Source organism: Brienomyrus brachyistius, unplaced genomic scaffold (assembly GCF_023856365.1).
Source record: "Brienomyrus brachyistius isolate T26 unplaced genomic scaffold, BBRACH_0.4 scaffold104, whole genome shotgun sequence".
NCBI lineage: Eukaryota > Metazoa > Chordata > Actinopteri > Osteoglossiformes > Mormyridae > Brienomyrus > Brienomyrus brachyistius.
This window is the reverse complement of record NW_026042379.1, coordinates 222,898-241,123: the sequence shown is the minus strand read 5'-3', so window position 1 is coordinate 241,123 and position 18,226 is coordinate 222,898. Positions and strand designations below refer to the sequence as shown.

At 48.9% G+C, this 18,226-nt stretch overlaps 1 protein-coding gene across 3 annotated transcripts in view; it reads right to left on the bottom strand.

Annotated features, from left to right (window-relative positions):
• The window catches only part of LOC125727598 (protein strawberry notch homolog 2-like), a 39,517-nt gene that overhangs the window by 16,485 nt on the left and 4,806 nt on the right, over positions 1 to 18,226 (bottom strand). For 2 of the 3 annotated variants that reach the window (XM_049004434.1, XM_049004435.1), the window contains exons 2-4: positions 12,400 to 12,601; positions 10,935 to 11,017; positions 8,305 to 8,404 (exon numbers count right to left, since the gene is read on the bottom strand). In XM_049004434.1, coding sequence (XP_048860391.1) covers positions 8,305 to 8,404; positions 10,935 to 11,017; positions 12,400 to 12,522 — 306 coding nt within the window. In that variant the 5' untranslated portion in view covers positions 12,523 to 12,601. Of the gene's footprint in view, positions 1 to 4,817; positions 5,133 to 8,304; positions 8,405 to 10,934; positions 11,018 to 12,399; positions 12,602 to 18,226 lie in introns of those variants that run through there. The other variant, XM_049004436.1, reaches the window with a different exon arrangement.

Sequence of the window (18,226 nt, the reverse complement as noted above, 5' to 3'; positions counted from 1 at the left end):
GATGCGCTTTCAGGTGGGGGGCAAACGAGGTCGCAAACAAAGCCAGGGGTTACATTCTGCCCCCCGAGCAGGGAGCAACCTACAACTGGGTTTATTTTCAATCTGCGAGTGAAGTGCACTCAATTCCAAATGCATATATGTGCTAAAGGGACTGAAGACAACCGGTCGATACCTCCTGAGAAGTGTGTTACATGAGAGCTGCTCCAGCTGGGAGATAACAGAGTGGCAGATGCACTGCCAAGTGTTACCACCAGTCTGCCTTTACACATGCCCACCAATCTGCGTTTAATACTCACACTCTCCTACTCCCACCAATCTGCGTTTAATACTCACACTCTCCTACTCCCACCAATCTGCGTTTAATACTCACACTCTCCTACTCCCACCTATCTGCGTTTAATACACTTTTGTTCGCACTAACGTGTTGCTAGTGTTAATAGCAGCAAATCTCAACCAAAAGGCTGTATCGTCCCTATCATAGTGGCTGCTCTGTCATGAAATCGTACAGCTTAAGTTGTCAAACACATTGTATTTTATAAAATATTGGATAGGCATAGTTTATTGGTGATTTCATGTTCGTCAGTTTCAACATACGTGAAACAAAAAAGTACGTTTCAATAGTGATCTTACGTCAAATCTACATTATTCCATTGTAAACCTAAAATTGGCTACATCGAAAGCGTATGGGTAGTTTGCAAACCTTAGACAATAAAATCATTACATACATGTAAATGGATGTGCATACTGGCGTGACATTTTCAATTCGAGACAAGTCAGCTGACCAAAAGTTGCCAACCCCACGATTTATTTGAAATGAAAAATAAAACACTGTTTCATGCTGAAATGGTTTGTCATTCCACCTGCTTTGTTACTCTGGCAATTATAAACCAAATGAGAAAACAGTAATTTTTATATATCTTTTCGAAATAAGGTGACCTGTATAAACTGTAATAACAATTAAATTGTACTTAATATATTATATAAATTTTTTTTATTTACAAAAAGGGACAGAACATGCTCACATACTCTCACTCTCACATGACCACCAACGTGCATTTAACACGCTCTCTCTCACTGCCGCCAATCTGCATGCAATACACACACTCTCTTATACCCCCAACCACCTATGTTAACTGCTCACGCTCTTTCATCCTCCCCCCAATCTGAGTTGAATACTCTTGCTGTCTCGTACAAACAGCCTTTAAATACAGACACTGAGGCAGCGGGCTCAGTTGCTTCTCCGCCATGTGAAATTAAGCACTACAAGGTAAAACAGAAAAACAAAACACTGCATAGCCCTGTGGAGGCGGTGGGGGGCATGTCTGCCTGTTTATTGAGGACACGGCTGCCTTCCAGCGGACCCACCAGCAGTTCCGCGGCCTGCTGACGCTTTCACACAGCAGGAAGAGGAGCGTCATTTCTGCCATGGTGCCACGACAGACCTACAGGATCATCAGGTGGTGAAGATGCAGCAAAAGCCCGTCAAGCGACTATTTTTAAAATGAAAGAAGCACCTGCCATAGGGACTTGGAAGTCTTTTCTAATTCTGTACCAAAGTGAAAATACGGCGTAGCCACACCACAGACAGACGTCAGAGCCACGCTTTCAGGCCTTACAGGCGGTATGAGAGCACAGGGGCAAGGTGGTGCCCACACTGCCCAGGACCGAGGCTCCCCTAAGCACACGATTTCCCTCTCAACTCCAGCTGGCTTCATAGACAACAATAGTGCTCTTAGAGAAACTCTGTGCAATCGGCATGTACGCTGCCCATTGCAGCCAGCAGACAGAGACCAGTCCGCTGATATTGCCCAACCTTCAGAGGAGAGCTGAAGCCCTTCCGAAGCTGAAGGGAGGCCCGTCTTCCTGGAAGCTTCACTTCCCAGACCCACTGCCATCATTCCGAGAAACCAGAGTTCTGCCGGGAGCAGCTCGTGACTTGGGACGCCAGGGCAGAAGCATGGAATAACTAAGTAAGCCAACCCCACCATCCCCTGCCCCCGGCCGATACTTGTTCTGATGACACAAATGCTACAAACATTGGCGAGGGGCGGGGGGGGGTGGTTGCATGGCAGAAAAAAAAAAATCATCATGGAGATTCGAAAGAGACCCAGAATCTGGGAGCCGCGGCTTCTGCATACAATTAAAAAACGTGAATGAAAGAATGAGAAGCGTCTGGTGCCAGCGATGGAGCAGAGATCCTCAGAGCATGATAGCTGCTTCGGGAAGGAGAGATAAGCAGCTCCAGCTGACAGATGCTAATCGCCACTTCATTTACATTTTGTCCCCTCCCCCAAGTCATCACTTGCCATTAGCCCCTCTGCTTCCAGCCTGCGATCCCTGGTGAAGAGACAGGGAGGCTGGGGGGCTATACCTGGCAGAGAGCTGTCGTTTCGGGGATAAGCAAGAGGTCAATCGCCATGCCGATGCTGATCGATGAGAGAGATCATAGTGAAAACGCTTCACGCAACACCTTCAAAACGAACGAGCTATACACCGATCCTCACACGGACACTGATTTACGCTCCAACAATCACCATGACAACATGTTTGCAAACAGAAAACACAGAGGGGCGACATGGGGAACCAGGACGGTCCAGTGCTGCTCAGACTCCCCCTTGCTGGGGCCCCACCACGCCTTCCAGGCCTTCCACCGCCAGGAAGTGGGAGCCGAAAGTAGCTTGTTAGCAGCCACCCCCTTCGAGACAAACAGGCAGTTGCCACCCTGGGGGGAGGGGAGGCAGCACACGTAGCGCGTGTGGAAGACCCGGAGGGGACCTCCCACTCAGATCCCTCCTCTTCGTCAAAGCAGCCAAATGGATCAGCGACTACAAACCGGCTGCACAACACTACGGGGCTACTACTTAGCTCCCTCTGCCCCCCCTCCAGGAGATGGGCTACACATTCTGATTTCATTCATACAGAGCTTTAAAATCCAGTCCTTAAAATAATGGCCACATGAAAAATAATGGCAGCACAATAACTTGCTAATGATTTATTTTACATATTGACACATATTTGTCTGCAGTATGTAAATATAGAGAGAGAAAATTAGGCAGTTTTATAACGCTGCCAATGCATTTCATTACTACTGTGAAAGTGTGGCAGACACCCACTTACGTGACCGGGCCACATGCCTCTGAGTGCCAGGGTGCCACGTCTGGGTAAGCGGTGCCGTTTGAGGACAGAGCACTCTTTGTGCCCCGGCTGCCAGGCCGCACCCCTTGACGACAAGCTCCCCAACCGACGCTACGGCGACATCACCCTGCACTCTGATGACATCACCCTGTGCGCTCCTTCACGCAATCGGGTTCTGCCATCTTTGTGCCAGCGAGACACCAGTGAATAATACTGCGCTGTTGTGACAATACTGCTGGACAGCTTGATCAGGCAAGCAGGCTGACACGCTTCTTAAGCAGAGCCCTAAAAGCCACTGGCGCAGTGTGCGTGTCTCTGCAGTGACTGGGACCCGCTTCCAGCAAACCAAACGGTCACAGCAACCACAGAGCCAGCTGTGACATGCGCGCACACACACACACACGAACTCGCTGCCCTTTGTGGCTGGCCGGATAAGGCCAGGGGAGCAGTCAATGCCACCGGATGGGTAAAGACGTGATCGGGTGGAAACTCTGACTGGTTTACAGTAAATCAATGTTTCATGACTGATTTTTTTTAAACCCTCCACGTTGTCATGGTGGTCTCCATGCAGGTAACCCCTGAACACACATCATTAGATCAGGCTCTAAAGCTAAGAGTGGAAAGGAAAAAGTGAACAAAACTAACGGATGGGTAAAGTGACCAGAACAGAAACTTAATTTCTCCACACGCATACATCCACCCCACCCCCACACACACACAGAACTACAGTTATAAAAATGATATTTTCAAATCTGCCAGAGCTAAATGAAAACCTGCATCTCCCCTTCTGAAGATGACACCTTAAAACTGTAAATTGACAAAATCAAATGCCCGCCCCCCGCTTCCTTTATGGGTAAATTAAGGTCTGCAGCCAGAATTCCTGGGGACCCCCGCTCAGACGAATAACAGCCCTTGATAATGCCCCCCCAAGTGCCCTGTCACGGGTGTGATGGAACGGTGGAAACTGCTGCCTCCAGCTTCCAGGAACATGCAGAGCCCTCCTCCCTCTCACAGCTAAAACAGTTTAGGGGCCCCGAGGCCCAAGGAGAGACCACAGCATCTCTCAGGCAGTGAGGCCATACCTCCCAGCAGCCAACTGTCAATCTCGGGGCTCCCATGTTTGCCCTCTTCATGAGAACTGACAGTCAGGTGAAATTTGCGACGAAAACCCCACGTCAGTCTTACAGTAGCGAGCGTGCCTGAGGCAGGCCACTCCCCGCGTCAGGTTCCATACGGGAAGTAGGCTTTGTCTACTGGGAATTCAACCACGGGCAAAACCGGGGGACGTGTCCCTTCTCGGTCACATGCAGCACTTTCAGGGCCGGTTACTGCGGGAGTGCGGCGGTCGCTGTCCTGCACCGGCTGCCCCTACCCCTGGTGGCTGGCCGGCCGGCTGCGATAACAAGCAGGTAGCCCGAGCTCAATAAGCACTAATGTATTTAGCTACGTGTGAACTTCGCTCTTTGCCAGCTGGCAAACGAGGAAGTAAAGTGGCGGTCAGGACGAGCTTCGATATTAACCCTGAAAACAGCACCCGCCCCCACCCCACAAGAAAAAGACACAATATGAGCCTTAACACAACTATGCCTAATGAACTTCCAGTCAGCGTCATGGTAACAGCTACAGAGAAAGATCACAAATGACAGAGCAGTGCAGGCCGCCGCAGGCAGGCCGGCCGGTACCTTAGGGAGAGGCAGTCCCAGCTGAGAATAGAGTTTACTCCAAAGCTGCATCTGAGACATGAGTCCTAATGCTGTTGGGAAGCTGGCCGAGCTGCGGGTGAAAGTGCGAGCGAGAAGTCATGCGTCTCTCCCTCTCTCTCTGCCGGGGTCTGTCCTCCCCCCGTCCTGTCCTGTCCCGGCAGGCACGCAGCCGCACGCACGGCGCACAGAGCCCCTCTGCCTCGCCGGCCCTGCGGGAAGCTTCCTGCTGCCAGGGGAGTGCCGGCTATCTGCATAGGGGCTCACTTGCTCGCTCGCTCTGAGCGCGGTCTGGCCCGCTGGCAGTGAGTGTGAGCCGAGGAGGGAGGGGAGGGAGGGGAGGGGAGGAGCTTTCAGGAAATGATGCCTTCGTTGGTAAGTGACTGAAATTACTGGCAGTAAAGCCCATTTTTCTGAATATGGTGTAACTCAACCGCATTATTAGTGTAAACAGTGCGACTCCCTCTCTGTTCCCGTGACTCCTACACTCGCCTAAATCATGGCTCCTCACGCGTGACTCTGCCATCTTTAAAGCCCTTGGCTGGCCTTTTCTACACGGTGTAACAGTTGGTCAGAAACCCCTTTAGCACCTATTGGATGCTGCTTTTTGACCATGAACCGTGCCATGTGCCACCGACTTCCGTGGGACAGACTTCCTCTCTGCCAGGTGCTGCCCTTTGCCTGAAAGTTGCCTCACATCCCGTGGTCAGTCGCTACTTCCAGGATTCATGGGGCTTTCCTGGATGACAGGCCCTCCTAACAGAAAGGTGTGTGTGTCAGGGACGGGAACCCAGTAACACGGCTGGGGGGAGGGAGATTCTTATTTACCAGATGCGGTAAATTTACCGGACCCTTCAGAGTCCGCCAGAGTCATTTCAGTTGATAACTCAGTGAAGGCCAGGATGCGGCGCCACAGCGGCGAGGACGGGGGAGCATCACGGACGGGAATGCAGCCCCCCCCCCACCGCGGTCCAAACCTCCGTGCAGACGAGTCACTGCCTCCCCTCATACGATCAATGGAACTGTCCCCGGGGGGAGGGGGGTTGAGGGAGAAGAGAACCGGACCTCTGTGAAAGCTCATTTCTTCATGTTAACGCTTGAAAACAACATCACAGCCGCGTAAAGATCACAGCCATCGAAAACCACAGCAGCAAGCAGCCAGCGAACTCCCAGAAACCTTCCGTGAACTCGGCACAGCACCCACGCATTTACCTGTAGCAGTACTCTGATGGAAGCACTGGGGGGCACCAGTGGGCTCACCTAAGCCTGATCTTCACCGGCTGGGCAGTATGAAGCCTGATGCACGTGCGCGGAAAGTCACCCGAGTGCCTCCAGAGTGAAACCATTTAGCACAAGCGCGCTACTCCCACGGTGCGACTGCTTCTCAGTGTTTTCGATCACTATTCTCGGTTACTATTGACATTACTACTGCTTGTCGCTGCCTGAAACGCTACCTCTCGCTCTCCTCCCCTCCGTGGTAAACTCAGCGGCTTCCTGCCCGCTGTGCTCACCCTCGCCAGGCCACGACCCGTCATTTCGTTACCATGAATCAGCCGTGGCTTTCGCCATTGCCGGGGAGTCGACAGCCAGCCCGGGGCAGAGGGGCACACAGTGGAGGCATACCGCGAAAAGTGGGGTGAGTCACTGGCAGCGAGATGCTGGCCTGTGGTGGGAACAGGGCCCCCTGCCGACCAGGCAGGATGAGTCAGCCCGGCATCTCCTCTGGCCTTGCTCCTGCTCGCCCTTATGGCCTGCAGCTAAGCCAGAATTCCCAGGCAAACGCGAGGCCCTTCACATACATGAGAGCAGATGACCGGAATGTGCAAACGCCGACCTCAACTCCTTAAGGCTGAAATGGAGGTTAATCGAGGCTGTTTTCACTGCGCGCGCGAACATCCTGTAAACAGCGTGCGTAGTGGCTCTTCACAATAAGAGGAAATCCTGATAGAGCATCACGCTCACATACAACAAAGGGCAACAATTCATTGGTGCACTTCTCACACCGGTGAGATGACAAAACAGGGCGAGAATCAAAAACAGAACACACACAACCAACGCGGTCTCACCTCTGCATGGACGAGTGCGCTCAGCGACGGTTAAAGGCCGACACCTGTAGCAGAGGTGTAAATGCTACTGAGCTGAGTGACTGAGCTGCAGTACGCCCAACCTGGTCGCCTCCGCTTAACCACAAAGGGGTCGGGGTCCCTGCGGCCGGCCCTATGACCTGCATACACACGAGGCCATGTTCCGAATCGAGTTGCTCCCATGCACAAAAGGAGCCCCGGAGCCCCATGGTAGAACACAGCTGATCACTTCCTGGATTCTGAGGACACGCTTGGGGGGGGGGGGGGGGGTGGCATTGGGAGAAAAGAACCCACTTAGCTGTGCATCTGCGACCTGCACTTTGCATAGCAGGCCAACAAACAAAACAAGCCAAGCAAGCGTCCATTTGAGTAGGGAACGCAGAAGGAGTAACCATGTGGCTCGGGGCACCCGCAGGAGCATGGAGACATCCACCGAGCCGGGGATTCAGATCGCTTCATCACAGATACAGCCTCAGAAAATGGCAAAAACTAAAGTGCGGATTGGGCACCGCAAAGAGAAAATAAAAGGTGAAAGGAAACAAGACTCCAGCTGCCGGATTCATGATGCCACGTGTCACACAAATCAGCGAGCCCTGGCGGACGGAGGCCTGGAGTCAATCAGGAGGGACCCCCGCTATGGTAAGTGCTTCGTTTGTCATTCAGAATGCATACAGCATATGAGAGAGGAGGGGTACTGAGGCAAGCACAGGTCCTGGAACACGTACAATACAATGTAGAAAAGATGCTACGTATTTTTAAGAATACATCTAAACTAATAAAAGATGCGAAACCGAGTGAAAATTGATCTGAAATTTTAAACACATGGTTATTTTATTTAAGTTATTGTCTGTTTTTTTTTTTACCACAGTGCTGCTGGATCCATGCAAATAAACGCCGGAATGCAGACACACAAAAACTGAGCAGTTGGACTGCATTCTGACAGGATCTGGCACCAGTTAAGCACTGGGTACAACTCTGCATCAGCGCCCTGTGATCTCCCTTCCTACACACCGTTCAGCGCTCAGGACCAACTACAGCGTGCACACATTAGCTATTAATACCGCTACAAGTCAAGCCAGCAAAAAGATAGTTCAAACCAGAGGCAGTGACCACAATTCAGGCTGGCATGGGGACTGCTATTACAGTAAATACCGTTATTAGTACAAGGTGGGAGGGAAGGTGAGGGTGGGTGGATAGCGGTGAAATATAAATCAGACCACATTGCTTCCTAAGAGCACTTCTATAATCCAGAAGGGGAAAAAAAACAAAAGGAGTCAGAAACTCTCTGCAAGGGACAGGAGGGGGACTGACAGCAAGCGTCAGTGAGCATTATGAGTCACCAAAGATGGACGGCGGGAGCGAGAGCAGGATCTCTCAGCACTCACCTGAGAAAAGTCTCCGTTGGTGGGCAGGCTAAAGTTTGTGAAATCCACGTCGTCTAATATTTCCGGGTGCATATCCAAAGCAGGACTTGAGTGGTATTGCCTAAGAGAGAGACACATAACAGAACAGCTGGTCAGACACAGGCATGTCGCGCTGGTGTGACCTATGGACACGCCCCTCGTTGGCAACAACAAAACTCGTGGAACACACGAGGCAGGAGTGGCAAACACGCACAGAGGTTCCTTCATCACAACGTTGCCCGCATGGCCAGCCCTGTGGGCCCTCACTGCTCCCCGTGGACTCCAGGCGATCCCCTGCGATCCCCTGCACTCCCTACTTGCCTACCGCTGCCTCCCAGACTGACAATAGCATTCAGCCTGGGGGCACATCACATTATTGCCTGTCATTACGTAATATTCAAGCCGGCTGGCAATAACCTCGAAGCCTTGAGCCTATAAATAGCACTGCAGATTCACAAGGTTCCCAGTTTATTGCTGCCAATTGATTCCGCACGTCACTCTGCCCTTAACGTCACGTGACATGCCGGCTCAAATCAAGGACAGCCATCGGTCACCCCAATGCTATCATGACCGTTTCCCATCCCCATAGGTCAGGGAGGTCACCTCTGCTGGGCTCTGGCTGTGACAACCCCCTCGCATTCACACAGCGAGCCACCCCACGTCGTAATCTTCCAGCACTCCGGTCACGTGACAGCCATCTCAGAAAACAATTGCAGCATCGTTTAAGAGAATCACTTCCTCATGGAAAATAACTAGCTTTAGGAAAGTCCAATTTTTACCCCGAAAGATGGAACAAAGCGCTACAGTGACAGCCTACATCCATTTACAGAGTATTTATTAACGTAAAAGAGCAATTTCCATTACCTCAGTCAGATGTCCGCAGAAAGGCAGCTAGGCGACTGTAGTTTCGCTTTGACTCAGGGTAAACAAGCCTATCAGGGTAAGGTAGTAATATCACACCATGATAACACTGCTCAGAAATCACTACACTTGGCACACTTCCGCGTTGCAAGTCACCACGAAACACTGCAGGCTTTTTCGCATGAAGGTTGTTCTCTTCACACATAAAAAGGAGGAACATGCAAGCTTCTGGGTTCCACCTGAAGGTGGTCCATGACATGCTTCTCTGGCCTCCAAATTGAGCTTAAGCACTGCTCGAGGAGGAGGTCTGCGGGCTCTTCTCTAACAACAATAGGGATTAAGCACCCTAACAAATGGACACCTCTCGTCCTTTTCATTGGCTCATACAATGACCTCCTGAGCAAACCTTTAGAGATATAACTCTTCATTAAAGGGCAGGAATTTTGGCAAATGACGACACCCCTTTCACACTATACTTTCCTACCTCTGTGACAAACTCTACAAATGGCCAATCCCCCCTTCTTCCGGGGTAAAATGTCGTTATAAAGTCATTATCGAAGGAGGAAGAAAATCCAACTGTGGTTCAGGAAGCAGCCCCGCTGCTGACCTGTCAGGCTGGTGAACTTCTTGTCAAAACCAAGTGCAGCTTCAGTACGGCCACCGTTCCTGTGGGGGGCTGACGTGTCAAAACACTCAGATGGCAACGTCCACAGGGCAATGTCTAAAACTGCCATCTGCTCCAGGCATTTGGAACACCACTTTAATGTAATGTACCCGAAGGCCCTGCATTAAAGCCAGAGGCCACACCAGCGGCCACAACATGACAGTCTGGGTTGAGGTCTATGCCGCTTCACCGAAACGCTTTCCTATGCAGTACTGAGATTAAGTCTCTGGAGTTGGTGTAGCCAATAGCCGAAAGGGTTTCGAGAATGCAGGGCTGAGAGAGAACAGAGCAGAATAATAAGCGGGGGCAGAAGAAGATACAGGGGCAGAGAAAGCAAAATGCAGCAAAGAGCCAAAAAACGCTCCCGTGCTGAACAGAATTCCGAACTATCACTATTGTAATACGAAAAATAGCTCAGGAGATTTTCAAAGAACAAAAGCACTGGTGTCTCATTTAGTTTGGCTTCTTCTATCTGGGACAAACGCCCACCTCCTGAATCCACTAATGTATTCCCAAAACCAGGGGCCTTATGTTCTCCGCATACCTAGAAGAAGAAATCGCATGACTGGGCTGTAGTGCCACTTGAAGGGGTGGGGGAGGTCGCCGATCACACCCAGGACAGGGTGCCATGAAAAAATAGGTTACTGAAGACACAAGACTGGCAAGAGGGTAGTTACATCCCACTGCAAGGTATCCAGAGCGAAGGTCCTGACGTGTCAGACCGGTTGATCGTGAAAGTTCGCTCATCAGGACACTCTGTGTCTTGAAGGCCAGCTGACGAAAAGAAACTCCCAGTAATTCCCATTCTTTCTCCATAAATAAGACTTTTGAGACAGCATGATGCGTGAGACAATACGCTGATATCCACACGGGTGCCACAAAAAAAGTAGCCGATTACCGGACTGTAACTCACACCGCCTACAAAAGCCAAACGTTCGCAGGCAGTAAAACAAGCTTTTGACAGCCATCAAGAAAAAGACCTCTTCATACTGCCGCCGTTTTTTAGACTAAGGCAGGGGAAAGCAGATACCCTAAACAGACCGAAGGCGATGGAGGTAGCAAGTTTCAGAACAATCTCTATACTTACTGGTTTCCAGATTGCATAGAACTGGTCAAGTTGTATGCAGATTGCGGCGGGAATCTCCAGGAATTAGTGGGGTAGATCTGACTCTGGAGTGGGGGAAAAAAAGCTGGTTAAAGCACGACATGGCAAAGACCAGAGAGAGCGTGAACCGACTGGGACTGCGGATACGCTGGGGAGAGCTAAGGTAAGAGAAAGCGTGCAGTAAAACATCGTAATCTGGGAAGAGTGCACACAGGGGGTACAAAGGGACACCCAGGGCATGTGGGAGGGTATGAGTGAAACAGGCCATAACCGCAGGGTGGGGGGTTCCAGGAAGCTCAGCTTTGGCAGATGAATGATGGCTACAGACCCTCTGACCTACTATGAGCCCCAAGACAAGGCCTGGCATTTAATCCTGCGCAATCAGAAGTATGGAACTTCAAGATGCTGATATTCCACTGGCGTAAAAAATGGTACTTCATGAATGACATCACAAAGCGAGGTGGGGTATTTTGTACTGAATTCTAAAAACGGGTAGTATATCGTAGGGCATGTTATGCACATGCAATTCATATGTCGTTAGTCAGCTAGATTAAGATCAGGCTTTTTCTTACCTTCTATTCAATATATGAACATTACAGCACAGGGAGTTACGCTAAACATTTTTACTGTCACAGAAAAAATTGAGTATTGCAATTTTAATGATTATCACTTTTCGAGATTTTCTAGTATGTTTAAAAAAGTTCACCTATGCTGTGTTTGCATGAGCAATGCATTCGTTCTCAGAAATGAGTTTCTAAGTTTGTAATTGTTTCATGGTGCTGGCTGTATTGTGTCTAGAGGCAGGCTATTTAATAATAATAAATAATAATAATAATAATAATAATAATAATAATTAAAAAAAATTTAAAAAAATCCTTTATTGTCCCTGTGGGGAAATTCTTTACGCCTCCCTCAACTTGCTCTTGTAGAGCAAGCTGTCTGCGAAGGACAGCCCCCTGTTGGGGCGCCCAGGGAGCTGGGGCTTAAGGGCCTTGCTCAAGGACCCACAGACGGGCTGAGGCTGGGTTTAAACCGGTGACCTTGTGCCACACGCTGCCCCCATTTGTCCCAAAAAAAAATCACAGATTCTCTCTCGGAGCCACCATCGCAACCCAGAGGCTAGTAGCGCCCACAACAAAGATACCAGTATGACCTTTACTTCTAAAAGTCTGGCCAGTAGGCCGTTTGGCTGGCAAATACCCCAGGTTCTGGAATAACTCTGTTAATTGTTTAAAACAACATTATTGTGTGTTCATGTGCTCAATAAATTAACCCCTGGCATTCAAGGAAGACTCTGACCCAGAATCGGTTCACGTGGCTTCCCAGGAACAGAATATATGAAAATACACTTCAGTTATCCTTCAGTGGGCACCGGTAATTAAAGAGCTTCCAATTGCAATTTCTAACTACAAACATGACAGAGCCCATGGTTCAACTCCTGGTATACCTGCATGGGCATGTGGAGCAGCGACGAGCTGGCCAGGCCATACAGGCCCCCCTCGAGCTGAGGGCCCTCCGGGTGCAGGAAGTCGTCCCCGTCCATGACAGGAGGCGCGGGCTGGATGTGCATCAGGCTCCGGCTCGAGGCATGGCTGGCTGACGGAGCTTCTCAGACCATGCCCTTACTGTGGCGGAACACCATCCATGGCCTGCGGCAAGTAGAACAGGAAACATGAGACGCCGGTTCTAGCATGGCATTAAGTCAGAAAAAATAAAATAAAAAATAAATAAAATAAATAAGGCACCTAGAAAATAAGGGGATATTTAAGGTCCCTAAACGCTACAGCTCGACATTGTTGATAATTCAGGCAGTGGTGGAATTATCAAATACACATTTCATTTATAAATTTCTTGCAGTGAAGGTAACAGGCTTACACTAAGAACAAGACTCCCAAACTTCTGCATGACTCCTGTTCTGAGAGCACATTTAGTTCAGCAGCACCATGAGCTCATTCTTTATCAGTATATCATCAGGGACAGAGAGCAACAGTTACGTAATAAAAGAGGTTTTTTTTAATCAGTCTGATGTAACTGAAATGCTAATACGATGGGGGGGTGGCCAATGTCGGAGGTTTCAGTCTAGGGTGGCCATAGCCACCCCTTGATACACCCCCAACCCCGGATCTGCGTATTTATTTAAGCATCATAGCTCTTAAAACAGCAGAAAAAAAACATAAGACATTCCACTATTCATCTCTCTTCCAACTGGTTATCTTGTGCACCATCACAAAAAGCCTCGAACTGATCCCAAAAAGCACAGGCAAAAGGATAAGATGCCAGTCTGCTGCAGGGCGCACACGCACACGCACACACACGACGTTTTTGGGATGCTATTTACCGAAAAACATGTTTTAGGACTTTGTGAGGAAACAGAAAGGACCCCCATGCAACACATATGGAGAGGGGGTAGGATTCCAGCACAGCAGGTGTTATGCAACAGTGCCGGCCACTGAGCAGCAGCACGAGCCGTAAAATTTCCACACAAACACAAAAGCATTTCGCATCAGATGACTTCATAGGAATCCAACCGTCGTCACACACACAGCTGTGGTTTTTAGAAGAACATAGAGCTTGTGACATTCCAGTTAGTATAGGATGCACAGAGAAAAGATCTACCACTGTACTCCACAAACTACGATCGATTAAGAAAGATAAAGACATGTTGAGGTCACGGCTCCCCCCCCCCACACATAATTTCTCGGGAATCAGGATGGCATCAATAGTAAACAAATTCTCATAGTGAAACTGAGCATGAGACTTGCACATCGAATAAGCACTGTGAGATTTGAGGAGGGAGAGAGGAAATTAGCAAATACCACGAGATGACATCAATGTGAGAAACACTTCATTCACATCAGCACAGAGACGTACCGTCGTCTTTCTTATTACTTAGAAAACAGAAATGTGTGAATTCCGCTGTATTACGAGAATGTTTTTTAACACTTTAAAACATTGTGGGTCTCCTTTCCTAGTTAGAGTCATACACAGTAAAATGAAAATAAAAGCTCACAACACTGAGGTATATATTAGTGGGACATTTAGAGGATACCTGACAATAACAACAGTCAAAAGACAGATGGCCCTGTTAACGCTGGCCCAGCAGCCTCTGTGTTCGACACGGCTATTCCTGACGGAATTACGGGGGGGTGGGGAGCAGGGTAGAGGCTGGGAAAAAAAAACAGTGTGAGCGACCGGGCCAGCTGGATCACGCCACAGACCCTGCCGCTGCGTTTAATCTGGGGATGATCGCACCCATGCTACGAGGGCCACGCACTCGCTTCTTGGGGCTCCCACATTCCCTGCACACTCTCCGTTGCCAAATTTAACAGCAAGAGTGGAAGCCGGCCTGTAATGAACCTCTCAGCGTTATGGGCCCGGGGCGTAAATCTACACCAGTGTTTCCCAACCCAGTCCTCAGGGACCCCCAGACTGTCCATTGGGAGCTGGGAGGGAGAGTGGACTGTTTGGCTGGAGATCTGATCGCCTTGACAGAAGAAGCAAGCAGTTCCCTGTACGACATGACCCAGACACGGAGTGACCCCAGGCTGCAACAGCAGCCCTCTGCCCCCGCCCATCTTCCGCCTAGCCCCCACACCTGCCTCTCTGCGTTCAACAGTACCCCAGGCAGCGGGGTGTGCAACAGAACAACAGAGTGTCCTTCTGCAGGCAGACGATCAATAATGGACATTATTGGGCTCTGGAATGTCTTCTTCCTGTAAAGCTGTATTACCATTGCTGGTAAACAGTGGGGTAAAAAAAAATGTTGAAAACAGCATCCAGTAGAGTATTTCCAAGGGAATATTGCTCCAAATACGTTTAAAAAATATATATATATATAAAACTGAAGCAGTTTCCCATTACGTCCTTGGTGTCTGTAATGTCAAGCTATAACCATTCATTCATTAAAAATAGTTCACGCAAACGTTTGGTTTGATTTCCGTACTGTTTCCATGTTTAGACTTTGCTAGCCACTCTGATTAGGCTCCTGTGTTGAGGAAGTGCAAACATGGCCGCTCCACTGACAGACAGAATGCCGAGACTTTAAGAACCTTACGCCTTATTCCTGATTGCAGGTTAGCGTCAGGAGAAATGATCAGGTCGTCAGGGCTAAATGTCTCACTGCACGATCAATCACACTCCCACCCATCCCGATCACGTAGGGAGCCGTCCACTGCCACATGCAGTGCAAAAGGCAGCATTTTAAAGACGCACAGCACACTGCGGTGCTGATTACTCAGTAAGATAACACTGACTGAACTTTTATACTAGTTTCACCTTTGTAATGTAAAATATCCAATGAGCCGCCACCACTCAGAAGCTGCAGTGCGTGCTTTTCCCAAAAAAAACAAACAAAACCGGTAGCGCACCTTGATTCAGAGGTCATGTCATGACTGCCTGCCAAGTGACGCACGCGGAAGTCACCTCAGGGCTGGGGTTGCTCCAATCTGCAACGTTAAGACACCATAAGGAAGAGGCCAGAGGTGGGGGCAGGGGGGGGTTCCTTTTAGAGCAAACTAGAAGGTTTTCGTTTCGCATTGTTCCACATGCCTGGCTAGACAGAAATTATTTCAGTTTTCCTTTCCACACAGTGAAACGCGCGCTGAAAATTCCCGTATTTCCCAAGCTATGAGACACCAACAACTGGGCAGGCCAAGAATTAATCATAAGAAAGAGGCAGAATGGGCTTAAAGTAAACACCGCAGTAAATGATGACGAATGTTTATACGGAGGGCAGAGGTGGAATTCAATTCTAGTCCTAGATTCAATCACTAGTCAGAACGTTAATGTCTCCCAGAGACACTGAAGGATGACATTTCAGAAAACAAGACTAATTCTCTCTTACACATTCACCGGAAGCATTTCCCTTTGGTCATGCAGGACTTTGACTGGCGAGGAGAAACACTAACCCAAGCAATGCTGTTTATAATGGTGACTTACCCAATGGCTGCCTTGATGATAAAATCATGGGTAGTGGAAAGTACCTGTACATGAAGACACCAGTTCTAGAGGGCCAAACCTGGCACTGTAAATGTTCTGCCACTTATGAACCAGTCAAACACACGCGCAACAGATTTCCAAGATCAAGGCACACCTTTAATAACACTTAAAGCTCTCAAGCCTGATTATGATGATGACCCATCAGAGACAAATTAAAGAATAGTGCTAGCTCGCTGGCAAAACACAGATGTATCACATTAATCTTCGGGTGTTTTAATGGAGGTTCTGCAAACAGAATCCATTTAGGGGGGGAACCGGGGGCCAGAGGCAGCAAACACTTAGAAACGATTAACATACATAAGCAGGAGCATGGAGCTGAATTTAAGCAGAAACTCGCAAGGGTACAATACCCCAAGTTCTAGCATCATAAGGGGCATTTAAAAAAATTATAAAATTGAGCCACAGGCCCAGACTTTTACCAAGCTGCTCCCTCAATGATTTCCATTCCATCCAACCCATTACAGTGCCATATTTGACACAGAAGTAAAGAGGGACTCCCAGCTAGCAGGTAAAAAGCTGCCAAATTGCACTTTCCCTTAGAGCAGTTACTGGCCTTTATCTTACCGGATCTGCACTGAAGACGTCTCCAAACTGACAAGCAACTGAGAGGTAAGATACAGGAAGCAGCCTCACTATATTCTCAATTGGGAGCCCTTTTCCCCACCATGTAAATTATACATCAGCATCCTGCCAGCCTGAAAGAGAATCCGTCTGCTCGAACCGGCATGCCAGAAGCAGGTGAAAACAGCATTTACTCCGAAGGCATTAACTGCCAACGCTCAGCACTGATGCCATTCTGCTGACTAAGGGCAGAAGGATAAACAATGTCTGAAATCCCAAGGAAATTTCAGAATCGGGACACAAATGGACTAATCGCGCGTACTTATGACATAGTTCCAGCATTAGTCCAGCATGGACACACTGGGAAAAGGAGATTCCACAAAACTCAAAGCTGTCACGTCTCAAGGTAACATACCCCGGGCACCTTATGAAACAGCCGAACTCCTAGAGACGGTTGGCGGACACACTGCATGCAAAACACCCATTTAAATGTTTTTACATAAACGATTCGTCTGGCATGTTTAATAAAAAAGGAATACTTTCTACAGAAATTCATTTTTAATGGGGGGGGGGGAACTTGCACGTATACGTATAACAAAGAACGATTCGTCTTTCATTTTTCCTGCCTACATCTTACTGGAGGGCCACACGTACAGCCTGGGGAAGGAACACTGGTAGGAAGGCTGTTGGACATGAAGCCACATGTGAGGAAGGGATACTTCATCGATGGCAGAGAAAATCCACCCGCCTTTTCAGAATATGGACGCAATCCCAGTATTAGGCAACACCTGAGATTAGCTGAATGTTGCAAATAGAAGGAAGTTTTAAGATTAAAGTTACATCAGAGCACATTGCCTGCCATAAACCTGCCACGGGGCGGATTAAGGAGGAGACTGGTGTGGTGCTTCACTTTCGCGATGACCCATTGCCTGTGACATTTGGAGGTGGTCTTGGATGTCACATGGCCAGAGGAGCTGCCGTGCCGGCTGACGGGGAGCAGGGGGAGGGGGGACTTACCACTAAAGGATGGGAAAAGGGTGGGTGGGGAAGCGTCCGCCAGAAACCAGCCGGACGCACGGGGAGGCGCTTACCACCATTCTGTAGCTCCCAAACTGACACAGAGTAAAAGTGTGCGATATTTCTAATGCAAAGGGACATCTCTCATGCAGGCAGACACTGAGAGGCCGAGGGCAGCGGAGACAGGTGTGCCTTAGGGTCATCTGGTTTCCCAGCTCCTCTCAGTCGCCCGCATCTGACCCCTGACATTAAACTGCTTTTGACTGATGAGAGCTTCAAAGAGCACTAAGAGTTCCCATAGACCACCAATACGAGAACTGTTTCAGTATGTCTGTTTATACATACACCCGGCACACATTCTCTCTTTTTCTCTCTCTCTCTGCACAATCACGAGAACCACAACCCATCTGCTGTAGGCTGCATTAAGAAATCAAAAAAAAAAAATGACATGTTAAAATAGGGCAATAACAGCAGTCATTGTGTGCCATTCAATTACATCATTTTCGGTTCAGAACGCATAATGAAACGAACAAATGCCCTTCTTGACATTGGCGAAACCTAAATTTGCAAGTAGATCTACTTGTGATTGGGGCTGTGGGTTGGTTACGAATAGTGTTGCAGCGCTCAAAGACCCTCCCACATCACTTAAATCAGTAGTTAAAGAACATTTTGGTTTCCTGATAGATTGCACCAACACC